Source organism: Lissotriton helveticus, chromosome 1_1 (genome assembly GCF_964261635.1).
Source record: "Lissotriton helveticus chromosome 1_1, aLisHel1.1, whole genome shotgun sequence".
NCBI classification, from domain to species: domain Eukaryota; kingdom Metazoa; phylum Chordata; class Amphibia; order Caudata; family Salamandridae; genus Lissotriton; species Lissotriton helveticus.
The window spans coordinates 486683576-486702339 of record NC_136057.1 but is presented as its reverse complement, the minus strand read 5'-3'; the positions used below and the strand labels follow the sequence as shown (position 1 = coordinate 486702339).

The 18764-nt window shown below is 43.0% G+C and overlaps 1 protein-coding gene across 1 annotated transcript in view; it reads right to left on the bottom strand.

Moving 5' to 3' along the window:
* The window catches only part of POLR3B (RNA polymerase III subunit B), a 943591-nt gene that overhangs the window by 225923 nt on the left and 698904 nt on the right, over positions 1-18764 (bottom strand). The window contains exon 20 of the mRNA XM_078673925.1: positions 9739-9948. Coding sequence (XP_078530051.1) covers positions 9739-9948 — 210 coding nt within the window. The remainder of the gene's footprint in view (positions 1-9738; positions 9949-18764) is intronic.

The following is an 18764-nucleotide window of genomic DNA, read 5'->3' as shown; positions in this document are numbered from 1 at the left end:
ATTTCATATTTTACAATGGGTTTGTAAAAAAAACTAAACCTAGCAAGCAGGAAGGCAATACCAAGGCTTTGCCTAAGTGCCAATCATGTATGTCAGTAAGAGCTTCATTGAATGGTAGCAAAGCCCCAGAAGAAGCCTGTCCAGGCCTTAATACCTCTGTGAGGACATTAGTCTTTACCTCAGAATTTCCATAAAATTAAAACGTCCAATCGTGCATTCTCAGGTATTGCACCTAAAATTTGGACCTCCTTACCACTAGAATGAAGACTGAATAATTCCACAGCTTTCTTCAAAAGGGAAGTCAAATTGATTGTGATTAAAAAATGTCTGGGCTAGTCCCACAGCCTACCAGAGAAGGTGCTGCATTACCCTTGTCGCGAATATACTGCAATGATTGTTATTGTCATTTAGTTTTGTCCTCTCCTGTTCAGCTGTGATATTAACTCTTGTTCCCTTTTTAAGAAAAGGGTTATGCTGAAAGAATTCTTTGGTCAGTCCTTCAGTCTCACCCTTGCTCTCTTACTCTTCCCTCCTTTTGAAATGTTCTACTGTTGTGACCGATGTACTTTTCCAGTCCTTTCTGTGCTAATGTCGTACATGTTTGTTGTACCTATGTAACTACCTTTCTGTGAGGCGCTCTGACACCCCCCTGTGTTCTTGTCCGCGCTATATAAGACTCTTTAAATAAAAAACAAATTAAAAAAATACCTCCACAGGAGGAAATTGTAGGTCCAAAACATCCACTCACTAAAGAAAATAAAACACTTTCCTCTATTGCTGGTCAGAAGTGGAGGAGTAGGGGTGGAGAAGTAAGGGGTGGACAAGTAAGGAGTATAAGGAGAAGTATCCGGCCCACTGGCCTCCTGCAAGTCCATGTAGAGATTGTCGTCATCATAGGAAGGGGGCAAGTCATCTCCATTGACATCTCTGAAGGTTGCCTGACACTGATCATTGTTAGAACCTAACATTCGGTGGAGCACCCGAGGGAAGCTCTGTGACAGAGGAAGTCTCCTGTCTTAATACAACTGTGATATCACAAACATTCATCAGGATTATATAGTTCACACTGAAACCAGCGAATCACATTCTCTAGTCTATTATAACTACCTCACTATTATATATATATATATATATATATTTATATATATATATATATATATATATATATATATATATATATATATATAGTATATAATTATACTAATATAATATAAGTGCTATCAAAAATGTATCAAAAGTATTTCAAAGAGCAGAGAACCATTCCTATGTCTCCCGTACATGAGCAAAACATATGCAAAAGAGAATATGAGGGTATACTCCTTTAATGTGATCTCTGAAACAGTATTTTAACAGTGGCTATTTCTTTCCAGAGTGCGACTGGATTCATAAGAATACTTCTGTGTAAATGGTTCGGATGTCAAGCATGCTTCAAAAACCGAAATAATCAAACAATCTCCAATGATCATTTCCTTGAGTTCTGGTAAGGAAATCCTGGCTGCAGAAACTAAGTATCTCAATTGCCTAGCATCTACACTCTGGACCATAACAAACCTATATTTGATAACCCCAAAATGGTCGCCACCCTTTTAAAACACTGTGAGAGTTGTGTAGCTTCCTGGGAAATGTAGTTTCCTGAATTACATTTAGGTGCCCTGCATAGTGCGAACTTGGTAGTGAGACAAAGTTATTAATTAAAGAGGCGTACCGCACCAGGTTAGGGGCTCTGAGAAACAGTGAGAGTGCGGTTTATCACAAGAGAAGGTTGCAGCGTCAACCTTACCTTTCATATATAGGACATGTACAATGGCGCTTTTACTTGACTAGGTTTCGCCTTAATACACTGCATTTCTTATTTGCTTTTCCAAAACAAGCGGGATGGTGTGAGAGTTTACCCCCCTGTGCCTGTAATAACAATGTTTCTCAAAACACTCTTCATCTTGTACTATTTTGCACCCTGTACAAAGATCCAAGAAACCGTTTTATCAGGCCGGTTTTGATATCCCTTGGAACCCGTTACTATAAAGAGGGATATGACCATTTACTCTCACTATCAACCCCAGCAATATGTAATGCTGTGCTTAATTTTATTCGAGTGGCACTTACTATCAGAAATCGATATTAATTATTTTCATGGTACACAAGTTGACTGACAAAATATCGTATAGATTACCATTGATATGAATTGTATTGTATCAACTAAAATTTTATGTGTTTTTATATATGTGACTTTTTTTGTACTTGTAAAATATTCAGCGGTAACATAATAATGTTTAAGCTTGTAAATACAATGGCATCATGTTTTTAAACTGTGTAAATGTCTGAACTTTTATGATTTGTTTCTACGAATCGAAATAAAGTTATTATGACTGACTGACTGGCGAACTTCAAACACATGATGTCTCTCTCCATGCAGCGTTAATGCTCCACGTGCAAAGCCAGCCTTTCCTTCCTCTGAATGCGTATAGAAACTACAAGTTTGGAGTACTGGTATTCCTATTTTCAACTCTATTGTGTCATTCTTGCGCATCACCAGATCTGTATTCTTACAGAACATGTTGAGTTCCCTTAAGAGAATGCACAGGTTATTACTTTGTACAAATTCCTCAATGCCAACAGTGATTAAGAATATGGAAGATTTCAACAAATTTATCTGCAGTTCACCAATCTCCCCAAAGACCTTCAAATGCCTACTGAGGGGGCCAAATTCTCCACTACAAAATATGGGTATATTAAAATATTGTCAGCAGTTAGCGATAAGACAAATGTTGTGGAAGATATTGAGATGTTGGGGAAGGAGTTTTGTTGCCAACACAAATGTCAGAGAGACAGGAGGCACCCTTGTCATGTTATCTGTCTATATTGTATGGCCCCAATACAATTCTGCTGAGTGAATAGTTGCCAATTTATTTATTTATTTAGTGTATTTTGGTATCGCGCACAGCTACCCCAACGGGGTGTCCCGGCGCTCCTGGGTGACTACATGCTGCCTAAGCTGTTTATTTAAAGAGAAGGAAACAGGTAAGTTTTTAGGGCTCTCCGGAAAGGTTGTTCATCCTTGATCAGCCGAATGGCATTTGGTAGTTTGTTCCAGAGGGCCGCAGTCAACACTGGGAAAGTTTTCCTGCCTGAGCGGGTTTTCCTGAATCTGGGAACAGTAAGGAGGTTTTTAGAGGAGGAGCGTAGGGTCCTGATGTTGTTATAAGGGATCAAGCAGGTGGAGAGATAGGCAGAGCCCTTGCCTCGCAACGCCCGATGTGCTAATACCAGAGCTTTGAATTCTGCCCTTTTGTGCAGTGGTAGCCAGTGAAGTTCACGACGATGGGGAGCAATTTGCTCACGTAAGGGGATACCGCCCACCAGTCGCACCGCAGCATTCTGGACTGTCTGAAGGCGATGACAAAGCCCCACAGACAGACCTGTATAAAGGCCATTGGCGTAGTCCAGGTGCGAAGTAATTAACGCCTGTACTACGATCTTCCTGGTGTTACTGGGCAAGAAATGAATGAACTTTTTTATCATTCTGATCTTGGCTAGACATGCTGCGGAGACTGTGTGAACTTGATGGTGGAATGTGAGGTTGGAGTCCCATCTAATTTCTAGATTTTTCACAGAGTCTTTTGGGGAAGGGGGAGCACTCAAATCAAGAGGCCACCAGATGTTAGGGTCAAGTGGGGATGGCTGGTGGAAGAAGAGAACCTCCGTTTTTCCTGCATTCAGCCGTAGGAAATTATTGTCCATCCACTGGGCAATTGTACGGAGGCAGTTTTTTAAGGAGTCGAAGGTTGTGGGAGTAATGCTATTAAATAAAAACAGAAGCTGGATATCATCAGCATAAGAGGTGACCTTTATACCAGTTTGGGCGATGATATCGAAGAGGGGGGAAAAGTAAACATTAAATAAAAGAGGGCTCAGCGAGGAGCCCTGAGGGACTCCCCACCGGAGCGGACGAATTTCTGAAGTGAATGGGGGGGTAAACACTGCCTGAGTCCAGTTAGACAAGAAAGATGAAATCCATTTTAAGGCCGTGCCAATGGTTAAAGTTATAACAAAGTGATCTATTTCATTATATTGTCTCCAAATCCCAGCTTTCTTAATATATCTTCTACTGAAAGTCAAAAAAAATTTCACCTCATACTGGTTATAAACTATCTCACCCATCTTTTTTTTTAATGTTGGTATTTAGGGATTCTTGAGAAATTCAGTCCGATAGGCCCGGTCATTATGTTCTCAGTCTAGCATCACTATGTGTTTCTTAACCAAGTACGTCCATGTAGTCCAAACATCTCATTAGTTCCAGCAGTGGTGAATACCGTTCCATCTCCTGATTATACTCCTCTCTGAGTGTAGGGTCACTGCAATAGATGTTTTCCTCTAATGTACTCATCGGCTCCTCTAGTTCCCTGTGAATTCCGTCCATGTTCTGATGTGATGGCCCCTAATAAATAGCTCCAACGTCTTTCACTCCACCAGGGACTCTACAGCAGCTCCACCATTTTCAATTAAACAATTATGTATCCCTTCTCTTATTGTGGCTCTAAATGTGGGGTCATCTAATGAGGTAGCCTGGAGTTACAAAGAAGAGTTGATGTTTTTAGTTCTGTCCCATACTATTTCCTCCATCAGGTAATTGTCATCATAGTTTTGCGAAGATTTTTAGGTCTCGCTGCACCAACACGCATGCGTTGTTCTGCGAGAGTATAGTAGGCAAAACAAACTCTTGAAACCAGTGAGGATTGTCCCCAATGCATGTGAGGTACTCAAGCGCGACGCTTCCCCAGCGCGAGCTTGGCCTCACTTCTCAATCACACCCCATATGGTGTTCCCTCCCACTCGCTCACACATCAACGGCTGCTGCTCCCCGCCAATTCGCTCCCGCCCCACCCCCTCCAAGTCACGGTCAATAATTTGCTTTCCTTTCTGTCTCCATCGGATCACTTTAACTTTTGCTTTCGTGGCTTGGCTTGTTCTGACTCCCGCTATTCACAGTTTCTTAAGCTTGTGGGGCTATAGTGCTTGCTTTTAGGGAAGACATTGAATGAGAACTCCTCTGTTTTAAGACGCAGGGGGCGTTGAGTTTAGAAAAAGCACAGTTTAAGTTGTATTTCGAACAGCCTGTCTCTGAACGTCTTAATGAAATAAACAAATTCAGTATTAAAAGCAGCGTCACAATTTCATGTCAGATCGGCATTGTTTTATAATAGAAAACACATTTGGATTTTAGTTATTTAGCCCTCATTACCCATTGCAGAATGTCAGGCAGAGCTAAAGCTCCGGGCAGAATTCAGCCCGCAATTCCGAGTGCCTTCGGGTCCGGAATGATCCGGTCTGCAATCTTTGGATTTGCTAATTCTGGGCTCGAAGACACCAGACACTGTTACGGGCTGGGCTATTGACAGGAGCACAGCCAGTTTTCTTCACGACTTCAATAGAGCATCAACAAAGAGGCACGTTTCCATGAAGTTAGTAGATCCGGCCAACAAAGATTTGTAATTAGGCCAGCAGAGAGCACTACGTCTGTTGTCTGGCAACCAACCTAGCCCTTTCCAACTATAATCCTCCAAATAGACTTCTAATTTAAGCGAGCTACATTCCTAAACAACCCCTATGTTTAAAATCACTTGTATGTCTCCTGTGTTGCTTCCAGGGGAGGCTGTCCGGACCTTGGCATTGCACGGACTCCATATCCCGCTGGATACAAGAAAGTTTTTGACTTGGACGCCGTGCTCAAGAAGACACTTGTTAATATACAGAGGAGTGACACACTTTCATAATACTGCTGTAAAGGTGATTGTAGTAACTGCGACAAAGCAGAAATATAAGCTAGCAGCTATCTGATTCGGAATTCATTCAGTTTTAAGAATATGTACTTGCATAGGTTGTTACATGTTACTCTCCCTCAAATAAGTGCTATTAGGTTTTATTTATAACGTATTGGAGCGCTTTAAATGAGCACGGATTACGTTACACAAGGACACATTCAGGCACAGGGAGATTAAGTAATGATTATGGTGGCCAAATGCTTACTTCATATTGCAGGCGGCACAAGTACTTAACTTTTTTCTGCAGGCGGCACAGAACAAAACAGCGTAACGGTAAAGCCCAGTGCTTGCTTCCTTTTATTTTCTGTTATTTCACGGACTCTCTTTGGTCCGTACATTTTGTTGGATTTGGGAAACTATGCTATCACAGCTGATGTTAGCAGGGAGCGTCACGGACTCTCTTGGGTCCGTACTTTTCGTTGGATTTGGGAAACTATACCATCACAGCTGATGTCAGCAGCGAGCGTCACGGACTCTCCTGCGTCCGTACATTTTATTGGATTTGGGAAACTATACCATCACAGCTGATCTCAGCAGTGAGCATCACAGACTCTCCTGGGTTTATTTATAACGTAGTGGAGCGCTTTAAATGAGCGCGGATTACGTTACACATGGACACATTCAGGCACAGGGAGATCAAGTAATGATTATGGTGGCCAAATGCTTACTTCATTTTGCAGGCGGCACAAGTTCTTAACTTTATTCTGCAGGCGGCACAGAACAAAACAGCGTAACGGTAAAGCCCAGTGCTTGCTTCCTTTTATTTTCTGTTATTTCACGGACTCTCTTTGGTCCGTACATTTTGTTGGATTTGGGAAACTATACCATCACAGCTGATGTCAGCAGAGACCGTTGAACTTGCTGATGTATTTTAGCAGTGAGATATCCGATGGAACACATTTTGGAGTCGGTCCCTGAGGAGTAGGTTGTGTGTAATACAATAGGTCTTGCATTTACTTGAGTTTGAGCTATTGGCATTGTAAATGACAATGCCTTTTATTTATGTTTTTAAAACCAAAACATAAAAAAATGCTTTGTCATTTACAATGCCAATAGCTCAAACTCTTGCAAATGCGAGACCTATTGCATTGCAAATGCTTGTTTAGTTTGAATTACAGATGAATGCAGGAGTGCAGTACAAAAACATCATCCAACCATGTGTGCCACCAATGCATGGGTGGGTAAAAAGGGAGAACCCCATTAGTCAAGTTGCCTAGTTGCTAGGGATCACTCGGATCCTTGTGGATGCTCATTCCATTAATGCCGGAGATGCTGTTCCAAAGTGATGGGAATGTCCACTGCACGCAGGATAGTTGTGGCCCCTATCCTGCATGCCTAAACGAGAATCTATGATCCTAGTTTTTCGCTTTTGGCACTCCGCAGATTAGTTTAGCGTGTGCACGAAGATCCAGGCCTGCCCTTGAATACCACAGATTTCGGACTCATCCTAAACCTGGAGGGGCGCACAAAGCAAGAGGTGGCACATATTGTGTTTTGTAAATGATTATATTGACTAGGCCTTTTTAACCAGGAGATTTGAATTGGAGAGAGGAAGCGTCCCCTTGACGAGGGGCAGACGTTTCTCTTCGGACCTCTGTCAGAAATGGTCATAAATAGCCAGGGTGCAGTAAGTGCACACCTCTTTTGTACATTTGAGGTGGGTGTTCCATCTGGAGGCTGTCCTTCTGTTAAGAGCATCACTTGAGATAAAGGCTGGATCAGGAAGATGGATTGGCTGACACACATGAAAAAGAAACAGACCCACATCAATTCAATGAATGCAGCTTTGGAATGCACATCCTCAGACTTAAAAAAAAAAACATTAAAAAAAAAATAGAAGGTGCTGACCACTTCATAATCCAGTTACTCGCTCTGTTTAACAGAGGTCCGGGTACTCTGCAGGGTACTCAGACCACTGCATATGACTGGCAACTCTCCAGAAGCTAATGAACAATATCTAGAGTCTGATGTGAAGGAGGAATTGATTAAATGGTTACGTTTCTTGGAACAGTTCCTGAACTAACACTTGGTGGAGAATCCTATGTGAAGCTATGAATTTTACACCTTTACAGAGTGGGAAAGGAGGCACGTCCTTTTGTTTTATATTCCATTACACACCCTATGGTGTCATGCTTCATCATCGGGACACCCTGACTCCCTGACTCCTAGAAGTCAGTGTGGGCTCGACCATCTTTCAGGGAGCACTTAGTAAGATGTTTTGGGCCAGGGAGATAAAGATTAAAAATCCACTGTCAGATCCCAGTTTCCCTTTATTCTTGGATTTGCCAAAGACATTAAAAACTGAAAAAATGGGTCAGAAGGGATATTATGGTTCTAAGGCCCTATTGCCAACAACTTTCAGTCCGCTGCTGCCCCATGAAGGGTGCTGGACTTTCTTCAGGGAGGGAATGGTTACCCCCTGGAACAAGGAATAGTAAGAGAATTTCCCTATACTATTTTGAATAAGGGCAGATAGCTGCTCCTTAGTTAACTTGGACTTTTGCGCCTCGTGTGACTGGTTTGGTAGAAAGCGATACCAAAGGGGATGATGGACGGAGCGTTTGAGCAAATCAAACACTCACCCCCAGTCAACTGATCTGGGTTAATCCATCATCATTCTTTAGCTCACTCCACCACCCTGTTCAGACATGGCCATATGCAAATCAGTCTGACCCTGTGCCTCATGGGAACAGTCCAGCCCGAACTGCCAAGCCATGTCTTCTCTGGACCGGAAACAATCATCCTGGGACCGGTTTCAGGTTCATAACCCTCATCAGCCAGGCTATTTTGAATCCAGTGGCAAAGTGAACAAGGGACCCACGTCTGGGCATACCCTGCCAGCTTAAGGCGAACAAAGCGATACCAAAGGGGATGATGGATGGAGCGTTTGAGCAAATCAAACACTCACCCCCAGTCAACTGATCTGGGTTTAATCCATCATCATTCTTTAGTTCCCCCTACCACCCCAGTTCAGACATAATATGCAAATCAGTCTGACCCTGTAGGCTATCTTGAATCCAGTGGCAAAGTGAGCAAGGGACCCACGTCTGGGCATACCCAGCCAACTTAAGGCGACATGGCCATATGCAAATCAGTCTGACCCTGTCCCTAATGTTCTGACGTTTTTAGTATGAAGAAAGTTGGATTTAAGACTTCTGAAAAGGAGGCCAGAGATTCAAGAGAACTGTTTTTCAGACCGATACTCAGGTAAATTCACGTGTCTGAAAACAGCTTAGACATTCAGAAAAAGATGCACAATAATGACAAATAAAATTCTATTCGAAGATCATTATCCATGTATTAAATATTTCTGTAATAATTTTGCTTACAGTAATAAAAGTAAACAATAATAATATGAAAGGTTGTTTCATGCAGAGTATTAGACAGGCTTAACCTCAATGAAGCCCGTGAGCAAATGCATAGGGAAAAAGTTAGAAACCTGTGAAAGAGCGTTAACAAAGTGTACAAATGTACCTCACAACAGAGCGCAGTATCCCCCATATGTCAGTCTACAAGTCTCGAATCCTGATTGAATATAAGCGTCTTTCCAAACTCCCCATGTCAGTTATGCCCACTTCCTACTTACAAAAACAACAAGTGATGGACTGAATGTGGATCAATGTCACACACTCCCCCAGTCAAAAGATCTGGGCCCAAATCCATCGTTTTTTTGCACTAACCCTGGGTTAGACAATGGCGATATGCAAATCAGCTCTGACCCTGTTGCCCCATGGGAACAGTCCAGTCCGAACTACAAAAGCCATGTCCTTCCCAGAACGGAATCAAGCATCCGAGGACCGGACCGGTTTCACTTCCTACTTACTGCACGTTATAGATAACAGCAGCCACGGTCCTCTCAATTAAAAACTGCAGTTTGAAAAGAAAACGAAGGAACCTGTTTTGCAAAACCACTCCTTACCTCTGTCCAACGAGGCTTTGTTGAGCACAAGAGCATCTTCAATATCATAACCACTGTAACTCATTACTGCCACCGTAGCATTTTGTCCCGCTGGTAGTTTTTCAAATTCGATCAGTTCTATGGTTCTCGTTTTAACCATAGGTTTTTGCGGGTATGCTAGCAGGTACATAAGGGTATCAATTCTATTTCTCTGGTTGTAACCAATAGTACCTAGAAAAAAGAAGAAATGTGTAAAGGTGAAAATAATAATTCTGTCACACCTGTGGTCACTTTTTCATCACCTAGTACTGTTTTCTAAGTTCATCACTTTAAAAGATGAAAAACATAACTGGTGCAATTATTTGCTACAACAGCCCAAAAAGTTCATTCAGACATTCCCAAATGGAATCAGTGTGCAAACCTCAGCAGTTTTTACAATTACATGCGACTAGTATGCATAAATATTACACTCTCTCTCTTTGAGGACACTTACAAGGCCCCTGCTCTAATGCATGCATCGCTCTGTCCTTTGGATCATCTGGCACTGTCAGGCCCTCCGTGTTCACCTATAGTAGGCTGGTTTCCTCCTCCATTCCGTGTGCTCGTTCGAACCCTGCTGTGCTCTGGAAGACCAACACGGCCATGTCTCCCTCTTCAGCTGCAGAAGCCACACTGATGTTTTGCTGCAGGCTTTCATCACTATTTTCCACGGTATATTACATTTTCAGAAGGTATTGTTCGTCGCATTGTAACTTTTCGCTGGGACACAGCTGTCTTATACTCTCTCTGGAAGATTCCTACTTCCCTTCCAGTGCCACAAAGCGTGTTTGTTTGTGTTGGCTGGAGCGGCCTCTTGAAGCAGCATCTGTGCATTCAGTCCGGGGCTGTCTGGGTGTGGAAGCCACAGATTTCAGATCCAACTCACTGGCAGCTGCTTATTTCTTCGTCCAAATTCTGCCTGGAGAATTAGTGATAGTTCCTCTCATCTGTGTCTCGCTGTATTTGCCTGATGCACATCCCAGCGGATCCCAATTCTCTCGTTAGCATTATTTCAATCATTATTTTTGACATTGTACCTCCATTTTACTTTGAAATATGCAATGTGATTAACAACACCCATTCTATAAGCCTTTGTAGGGTTGACTTTTTCCGTTTGTATCACTGAATCTGCACCACCACTTGTAGGACTTTCAACAGAGCAGGTCTTTCCTTCTCAGTATTCGGCCACACCTGCCACAAGGCCACGTCTTGGGAGAGGTCTGGATATTTGTCCTTCAGGAAAGCCTCTTAAAGATCACCAGCAGAACTCTTCCCATGGTCCAGTCTTACAGGATGGCAGAAATAGTGTAGCAATGCATCCTGTCCCCAGAGATTCAAGGCACTTATCACAAAAAGGGGACTGCTCGCAAGAGGAGAATTGCATCAGTGCCAAGGTGAGCAGGGACCTTCAATGATGTTGAGGAGTGGAGCACAGGACTGACTGGTTGATGCAAGAGTCCTCCCTGGAGTTTGAGGAGCAAGCTCCTGAGAACCCGGAGAAAACAGACCTGAACGAGTTTCGGCATCCCTCCTCAGCCTGAAGTATTGCTCTTATTCTTACTCTTCAGACGCTGGGAGGCTGCAGTGTATCATCTCTTCGAAGAGACACCAAATTCGTACTGACTCTTCCAGTAATTGTGTGTGGTACAGCTGGCTCAGCATTTGGGAATCACCTTCAGATGAAGGAGTATGCCAGTATTACACTACCGAGTAGATGGACCCTTACAGACCAATGGTGTGTCGCTGTGTGTATTCATTCTGAAGCATATTTAATCTATGAGAGGACCTCATACTGAGGCAGGGTTTGAAGCTGCAGGTGCAAATTGGAAATTAGCCAATATTAAGCTGCTCCAGCACTCAGAGATCGACTCACGAGTCCCTCAGACTGTAAGAATTCTAGCCTTCATTGAAAGGGCAAGGAGAAGTGGCACGGAGGAGATAAAGAGGGAAGCTGAAATCTGTCCAGTAAACAACCTATATGGCAAGCTTGGTTTCTTTGAATCCTAAAAGCACATATTTGCCAGCATGGAACTTTCCTCAGAGAGTGATAGTCGCCAAGGCTAGGGTCACGTCAAGACTTAACAATGCTATATGCCACATGGTCACTTACCTCAATGATGTCATTCAGTGTCTACACTAAGTTCAATTAGCAGCAGCTCGACCTACTACTCCTCATAGAGCTTATATCATTACAGCACTGCCCTCTTTGCACTCACAAAACCATTCTCTTTCCAGAGCATTTTACAGGCGTTCGTAGCTCTGAGAAACCAGAGAGTAAAAGAAGAAATCCTGTTATGCATCTTTAAGGTCTACGGTAGAGACACCATTACAAAATAACTAATAACAAAAAACAATGCAGTGATGAGGGTAATGGGTCATCTTCCATCAGCCAATTTGTTTTTTGAAGTGTCAGTCACATTTTGAATCGACCCAAATGATAGAGATTTGGTGTTTGAGAGGCCAGACATCCGCATTACAGCCCACCAGGGAACTTGGAGCTTCTAGGCTGCCACTAGGGGTGAGGCTGCAGACAGCACTGCAGCCATCACACGTGGAGTATCATTTACGTTGCTCAACACTAGAGCTGCAGACGGCATAGTACCTCCCATTTTGGATAATGTAAAAGTGTCTACTTGAACATGCTTGCCATTACCTTGACATTCTCTGGCAAGACTGGCACCTACATATCAGTATCCGGGGGGCATTTGCCAGAGTTTCATTTAGTCTGCTGAGATAGGACTGGAAGGCCAGTCCTTTGCTTCATTTTTTTTTTAAGGAAACAGCTTCCACAAAGCTAATCTTTGAATGTGAAGAATACACTACAAATAATTTGCTGCAAGACTGATACATATTCTATATTCTCTCAGTAGAAGAAGATGTTCAGACATTAGTTTCTTTACATACATTTTGCCTGATTGGTGAAATCGCACATGGAGCACTAATTTTATTTAACGAGAACATTTGTAAATCCAAAGAAGCATTATTAATAGGAAATTACTATTACAAAAGGACTGCAAACATCACGGTTATGCTGCATGGAAATGCATTGCTGCAAGGAAAAGACATTTGATTATTTCGAAAGGGATAACAACACAGCCTATCTTTTTTTTTACCTATAAACTCATCACCCGTACTATCAAAAAAATATTTTACGTTGCCTTTTCAGTGGTACTCAGTATATATTTACTCCAAACCCCTCTCCATTCTGAGGCCGGATGGCGGAATACCTTGTGGACTGCTGGGGAATGTTCTACTAGCAAAGGGGAGGAAAGAGAGGGCATAAAGGGAAGATCCCAGCAGGTACACACTCCTATCTCTGTGCAGGGTCCAGATAACTGGGGTCTCAGCCATTGCCATGGCCCTTCGAGCCGCCAGACTCGGGCCAGATGTACAACCATTTTTTGCAGTTGCTAATGGCAAATTGGCCCGTTTGCGACCGTAAAATTAGTCTACCCCATGTACAAACCATATATTGCGAGCCAGTAAACTATTACTGACTCGCCAAATAGGGTTAGCGACTCGCTATTAGGAAGGTGCATCCCAAGGGTGCCCCTTCCTAATAGTGACTCAAACTTCAATGTACGGTTGTTTTGCGACCGAATTTACGGTCGCAAAACACTCGCGGTTAACCACCTACTTCAAGTAGGTGGTATGCCACTCCCAAAGAGGTAGGGGTCTAAAAATACTTTTTAAGAGCAGGCAGTGGTCCCAGAGACCACTGCCTGGTAAACAGAAACGTTTCATTTTTCTTCTTTAAATGCAGACCGCTTTCCTTTAAGGAAAACTTGCTGCATTTAAAAAAAGAAAACGGCTTTATTAAAAAAGCAGTCACAGACATGGTGGTCAGCTGACCCCAGCGGGCCACCATGTCTATGAGTGCTGGCCATTCCTAAGGCGGTCGCAAATAGCACCTGCCACATGGATATTAATGAGGCAGGTAATTTGCAACCCCATTAGGAATCGCTAACAGTGTCTGAGACACTGTTGTAAACTGCATTTTGTGAGTCACAAAACAACGCAATTTGTGAGTCGCAAAATGTAAGGGGTTGTGCATCTGGCCCTCGATTCCTAAACCAGACCGGCCCAAGGGAGTTGTTGCCGAGAACATCTCTCCCTGCTGGTTGTGCCCAGTATCCGAGCAGCCATGGGCCAGCAGGGGAAGGAGAGCTCCACACTGCCCTATGACTTACCACGGGAATTCGTCAAGAGTGACAGGGCTGGAGGATAGACGGACATCTACACATCCACTAGCCCTTCCACACACAGCAATTTCGCCACAAACAGCAGCCTCAAACCCAACACATGTAACCTCACGCACCACCATGGCCGTAAACAGCACCACTACCTCAGGGCAGCACAAGTGTCGCACACCGCACCACAGCAGCTAAGTCCCACAAAACACTACCACACACACACACACACACACACCCTGCACCATTTGTCTTTATGTTATAATGCAGAGGGAGCATTCATTTCAAGAAGGCCTTCCAAACTTAATTGATACACATAATATATGGGTTAAACCAGGGGAGGGAGCAAACATTTAATAAATAATAACTGCTCGGCATATGGTGAAATTGGAAACAATTACCTGCAGCTAGCCAGAAGTCTGTGTATCATTTCTGTACAAAAACAAATGTTTGAACCCAGTTCAGCGCACACTTCCACAGCACCTGGGTTCAGACATCACTCTTTTATAAACAACAAATCTGAGACTACCCCAATGCGTTGAATGCTACCTGACTTTTCAATGTATTTATCCCTCCTAAAATGTCAGAAGGATATCAATTCCTCAAACATGTGAGCTTAAAAACATTTTCACATTTCTGATTGGAGAGCGTTGTGTTTTTGGCTTACATTACCGATGGTAGAAGATACATATGTTTTACATAGTGTTTTACACAGTGGGTTCATAAGGCATTATGGGAATGGTCACACAAACCCTGCAACTATGTACATGATATGGGTGCTGTTTTCATTAAAAGGGCGGTTATATCTCAGATAGCCAATCTCTTCAGTGCCTGTTTTCCACACCCTTCATCTTATCACGGCCAGACACCTTCTTTTCCACTAAAGCCTTCTGAAAAATTAGGCCAGGCTTCGGGGATACACTACTTCAACTACTATCACATGTGACGTAAATGCCCAGCCCTCCCCTGCTATGTTGGTTGTCTCCCAAAACAGCTGCCGATCTTCGCTACCCATTTAAATGCTCTCGTTACCCACTACTTCAGGAATAAAACAAACAGTGGAAGGAATAGGAATTGGCTTTCTTTACCTACCCTCAAAATGTTGCAAGGGTTAAAATGATTACCACAACAGAGAAGTAACAGTTGTAAAACAACAGCACTTGATAGAGCTCATTGACATCAATGAAATCACGTGTAAAAAGAAAACCTATAGAACTTATTTGTACCTTAATGTGAAGCTAATTTGAGTGCTGATCTTCAGTAACAAGGCGCTCGGTAAACGCCTGGGCACTTGGTTTAATTTAAGAGCCCTCGTGTCTATGTTCAAGGTATGCAGCTTTGCTCTCCAGGACAACCAGTCAGGGATTCGAAAAAGCACGTCCAACCACGACCCCAAAGAGACACAAACAGGAACCAAAGGGTAGCGGCACACAGACGACTGGAACTGCTAGAAGTGGGAATATTACAACTAACAGACCCAGGGCTCGAACGATCACACGAATTCTTAATGTTAAACTTGATTTAGACCATTTCATGGTTCAGCAGAGACAGGGCAGTGTCAGGTGCCAACTTTCGAATGAGCCTTTTATGCGACGGCGTATTCTTCAGAGTCAGGTGTTGTGCAGCAGCAAATAGAAACAAAGGCAATTTTATTGCTTAAGATATTCAGTGGCTTTTGTCTGGCGAGCATCAGCGGCAGCGTCGAGGATTGTATCCAGGGAGCTAAATGTTCAGGACCCCGGGTCAAAGCAGCTGAATACACCAACCTCCGAAACGCAGACAATGAATTGCAAATGACACCCGCAACAAAACAAGAAAAAAGCCCTCCACACAGAAAACTACAAAAGAACACTGCGGAGCCTGAACTGCCTTTCTGTACACACTGATCCTGCTTAACTGTGTGTGGTAACTAACAGAGCGGTTTCAGAGCAGGCCTGCCAAATCCCCATTTTAGAAAATAAGTTATATCCAAAAGTGTTTCCTAGTCTAGTAAATGTCAAATGGTTGTTTGTACACTGAAACGTAAATTTTATTATACATAAAATGACTTTTACTGATTTTGACATTATATTATATTTTTTCCAACATGTTACAAGAAGATGTTTTGGGAGAATTCCTTTAAATATGTTAGCTTGATCTATCGGTGCTACTTTAAAAGGTCCCAATATAACCAGTGGCAGGTTCAAGGCGCCCAGCGCTTTAGGACTAGAACCTTGCTACGTAAACCACATATTGAAACAGCCCACAAGGAGCAGAACTGTAGAATACACCATGAGCCGAGACAATACCGACATAAAAAGTACCTCCAATAAATCTAGTTGTTCATGTGATGTTCCACTGCTTAAGAAATATAACTCATGCCAAGACCATCATAGACAGCAGATAGATTTGAAATGAAATAATAAAATAGGGAGATTATCTGTATGTTTTGGCTCAGATCGGAAATAACCACGCAACCCAACAGCAATAATCCCGCTTGATGTTGCCAGATAATAAGGAATCCATACATGCCTGATTTTTTTTTGGGGGTGGGGGGGGCGGAGGATACTGCACTCTTTCATTTGAGTCTTCGTAGCTTAATTACACCGATGGATTACGAAGAACTGTCTTTCTACTGACCAAAGAGGAATTCTCAAATGCTGGAAGTCATAAACAAACATTGAAGGCTGCAGCGCCTGTTTGCCTAGCCCATCAAGGGGTCAGCAATCGCTGTAATGATTTCCTCGAGAGTGACTCATGCTGCACTAGATGCTCAGTCACAGCGTTCCTCAAAGGACGTCCCATAAACAGGATTTGTCCAAAATCTAAAATTAAATCTCAGTTGGGTACCACTGTCTATAGTATCCGAGCAGAGATTCTTGGTAGTTTATGGAGTGCACTTTTAGTCCGTCTGCACCAGCATTTGGGGAAAATGTTAGTATGACCAAAATCAGTGAAACAAAACTACTCAATGCGAGTAGGACTACAACATATGGCACTGAGCCACATTACAATTTCCAACTATTTTCTGTCACTTGGTCTCTTGGTTAGTATTATTATATTGCTATACCAACTGAAACAAAATCAGTGTCACCTGTTTTTAAAGACACGCTCCAAGTGTCCTTTGCTCAGAAAACACACTACATATCAAAATTCAAAACCAAAATTGTGTAAAATGATTTGATAAAGAGGAAGTAACGACTACTACACTTGGCAATAGGAATGTTAATACTGGCTTGAACAAGACCAAAGTCAAACCACCTTTGACTTTTTGCACTAAAACCATGTGAAGTTCAGAAGATAATCAGAAATAAGTCGGTTTGCTCTTCTGGTAGAGACTATCTTACAGCAGATTCTGCACCTTTTGAATAATCCTCAAGCATGAGGCTGGATCCAGAAATTTCAGCAGTACCACTGTGCACCAGCAGATGGCCCCATGGGGCTCCACACAGAAGTTGTGTAGCTCTGGAAATGACGTGTGTAGCCTATACAGGTACCGCTCCCATGCACTGACATCAGTTGCTTTTGAGTCTGTCCGCGCCCCAAGATGCAGAGCCCCAAAAGCAAATTGGTGTGCCCTGTGTGAGGATTCCTACACCTTGGAATTTATTAACGGATAGAGTCCAATCACAGAATGGAGAGGATCAGTGAGGAACATACAGCTAGAGTAAATAAGGCACTAACTGAGTATTTAGACACTAATAATTTGCTGGATTCTACTCAGCACGGCTTTCGATCGCACCATTCTACGGAATCTGCTCTGATTGTCACAACGGAGGAGATCCGAGGTGTGGTGGAAGGAGGAGGCAAGGCAGTTCTGGTTTTATTGGATCTGTCGGCAGCCTTCGACACCGTGAACCATGCGGTGTTAGTGCGAAGGCTGCGGGAGGTTGGCATAGATGGTTCAGCTCTGTCTCTCCTTTCATCATTTTTGGAGGATAGAGAACAGAGTTTTTACTGGGAGGGCATGCAGTTAGAGAGTTTTCACCTGCCCTGTGGGGTTCCACAGGGGTCAGCACTGTCACCACCCATGTTCAATATTTATGGTATGCCCCTGGCGAAACTAGTCAAGAAACACGGATTTGCGTTGGATTCATATGCAGATGATTCCCAACTGATAATCGCAATAAACAACCCACCCGAAGACACGGCTATTAGGTTCCATACATGTCTGGATGAAATCATCACATGGATGAACCATAGCTTTTTAAAGATCAACACTGACAAGACCGAGATCATTGAGTTTGGTAAAAGGCCATTTATGTGGAATGATTCCTGGTGGCCAGTGAGAGCAGGAATATGTCCCAGCCCAGTCCCTAAGGTCAAAACCTCGGGGTCATTTTTGACAGTCAGTTAAAGTTTTCCGCCCAGGTAAATAGCCTTACCTCGTCCTGCTTTTTTCTTATAAAAACGCTCAGAAAAATCTTTCCTTTTATAGGACAGGAATTGCAAAAGACAGTAGTAGTAACTTTACTACTCTCCAAGCTAGATTACTGCAATGGCCTGCTGTTAGGAATAAACAAAACACTGATGAGTAGGCTGCAATCCTTACAAAATGCTGCTGCCAGGCTTCTCCTGAATATACCAAGAGGCCAATCAACCTCTGCCGGAATAAGAGCACTTCATTGGCTTCCCGTACAGCAGCGGGTGAAATTTAAGGCGCTGTGCTTGGTCCATAAAGCTACTTATGGGGGAGGTGCTAAAGACATTCAACAAATGTTTAGGCCTTACCTCCCAGCCCGTCCCTTAAGATCCAATAAGCTAGGCCTCTTACAGATTGGCAGAATCAGGAGAGTAAGATGGACGGGACAGACCTTTTCGCACTGTGCTGCAAAGTTA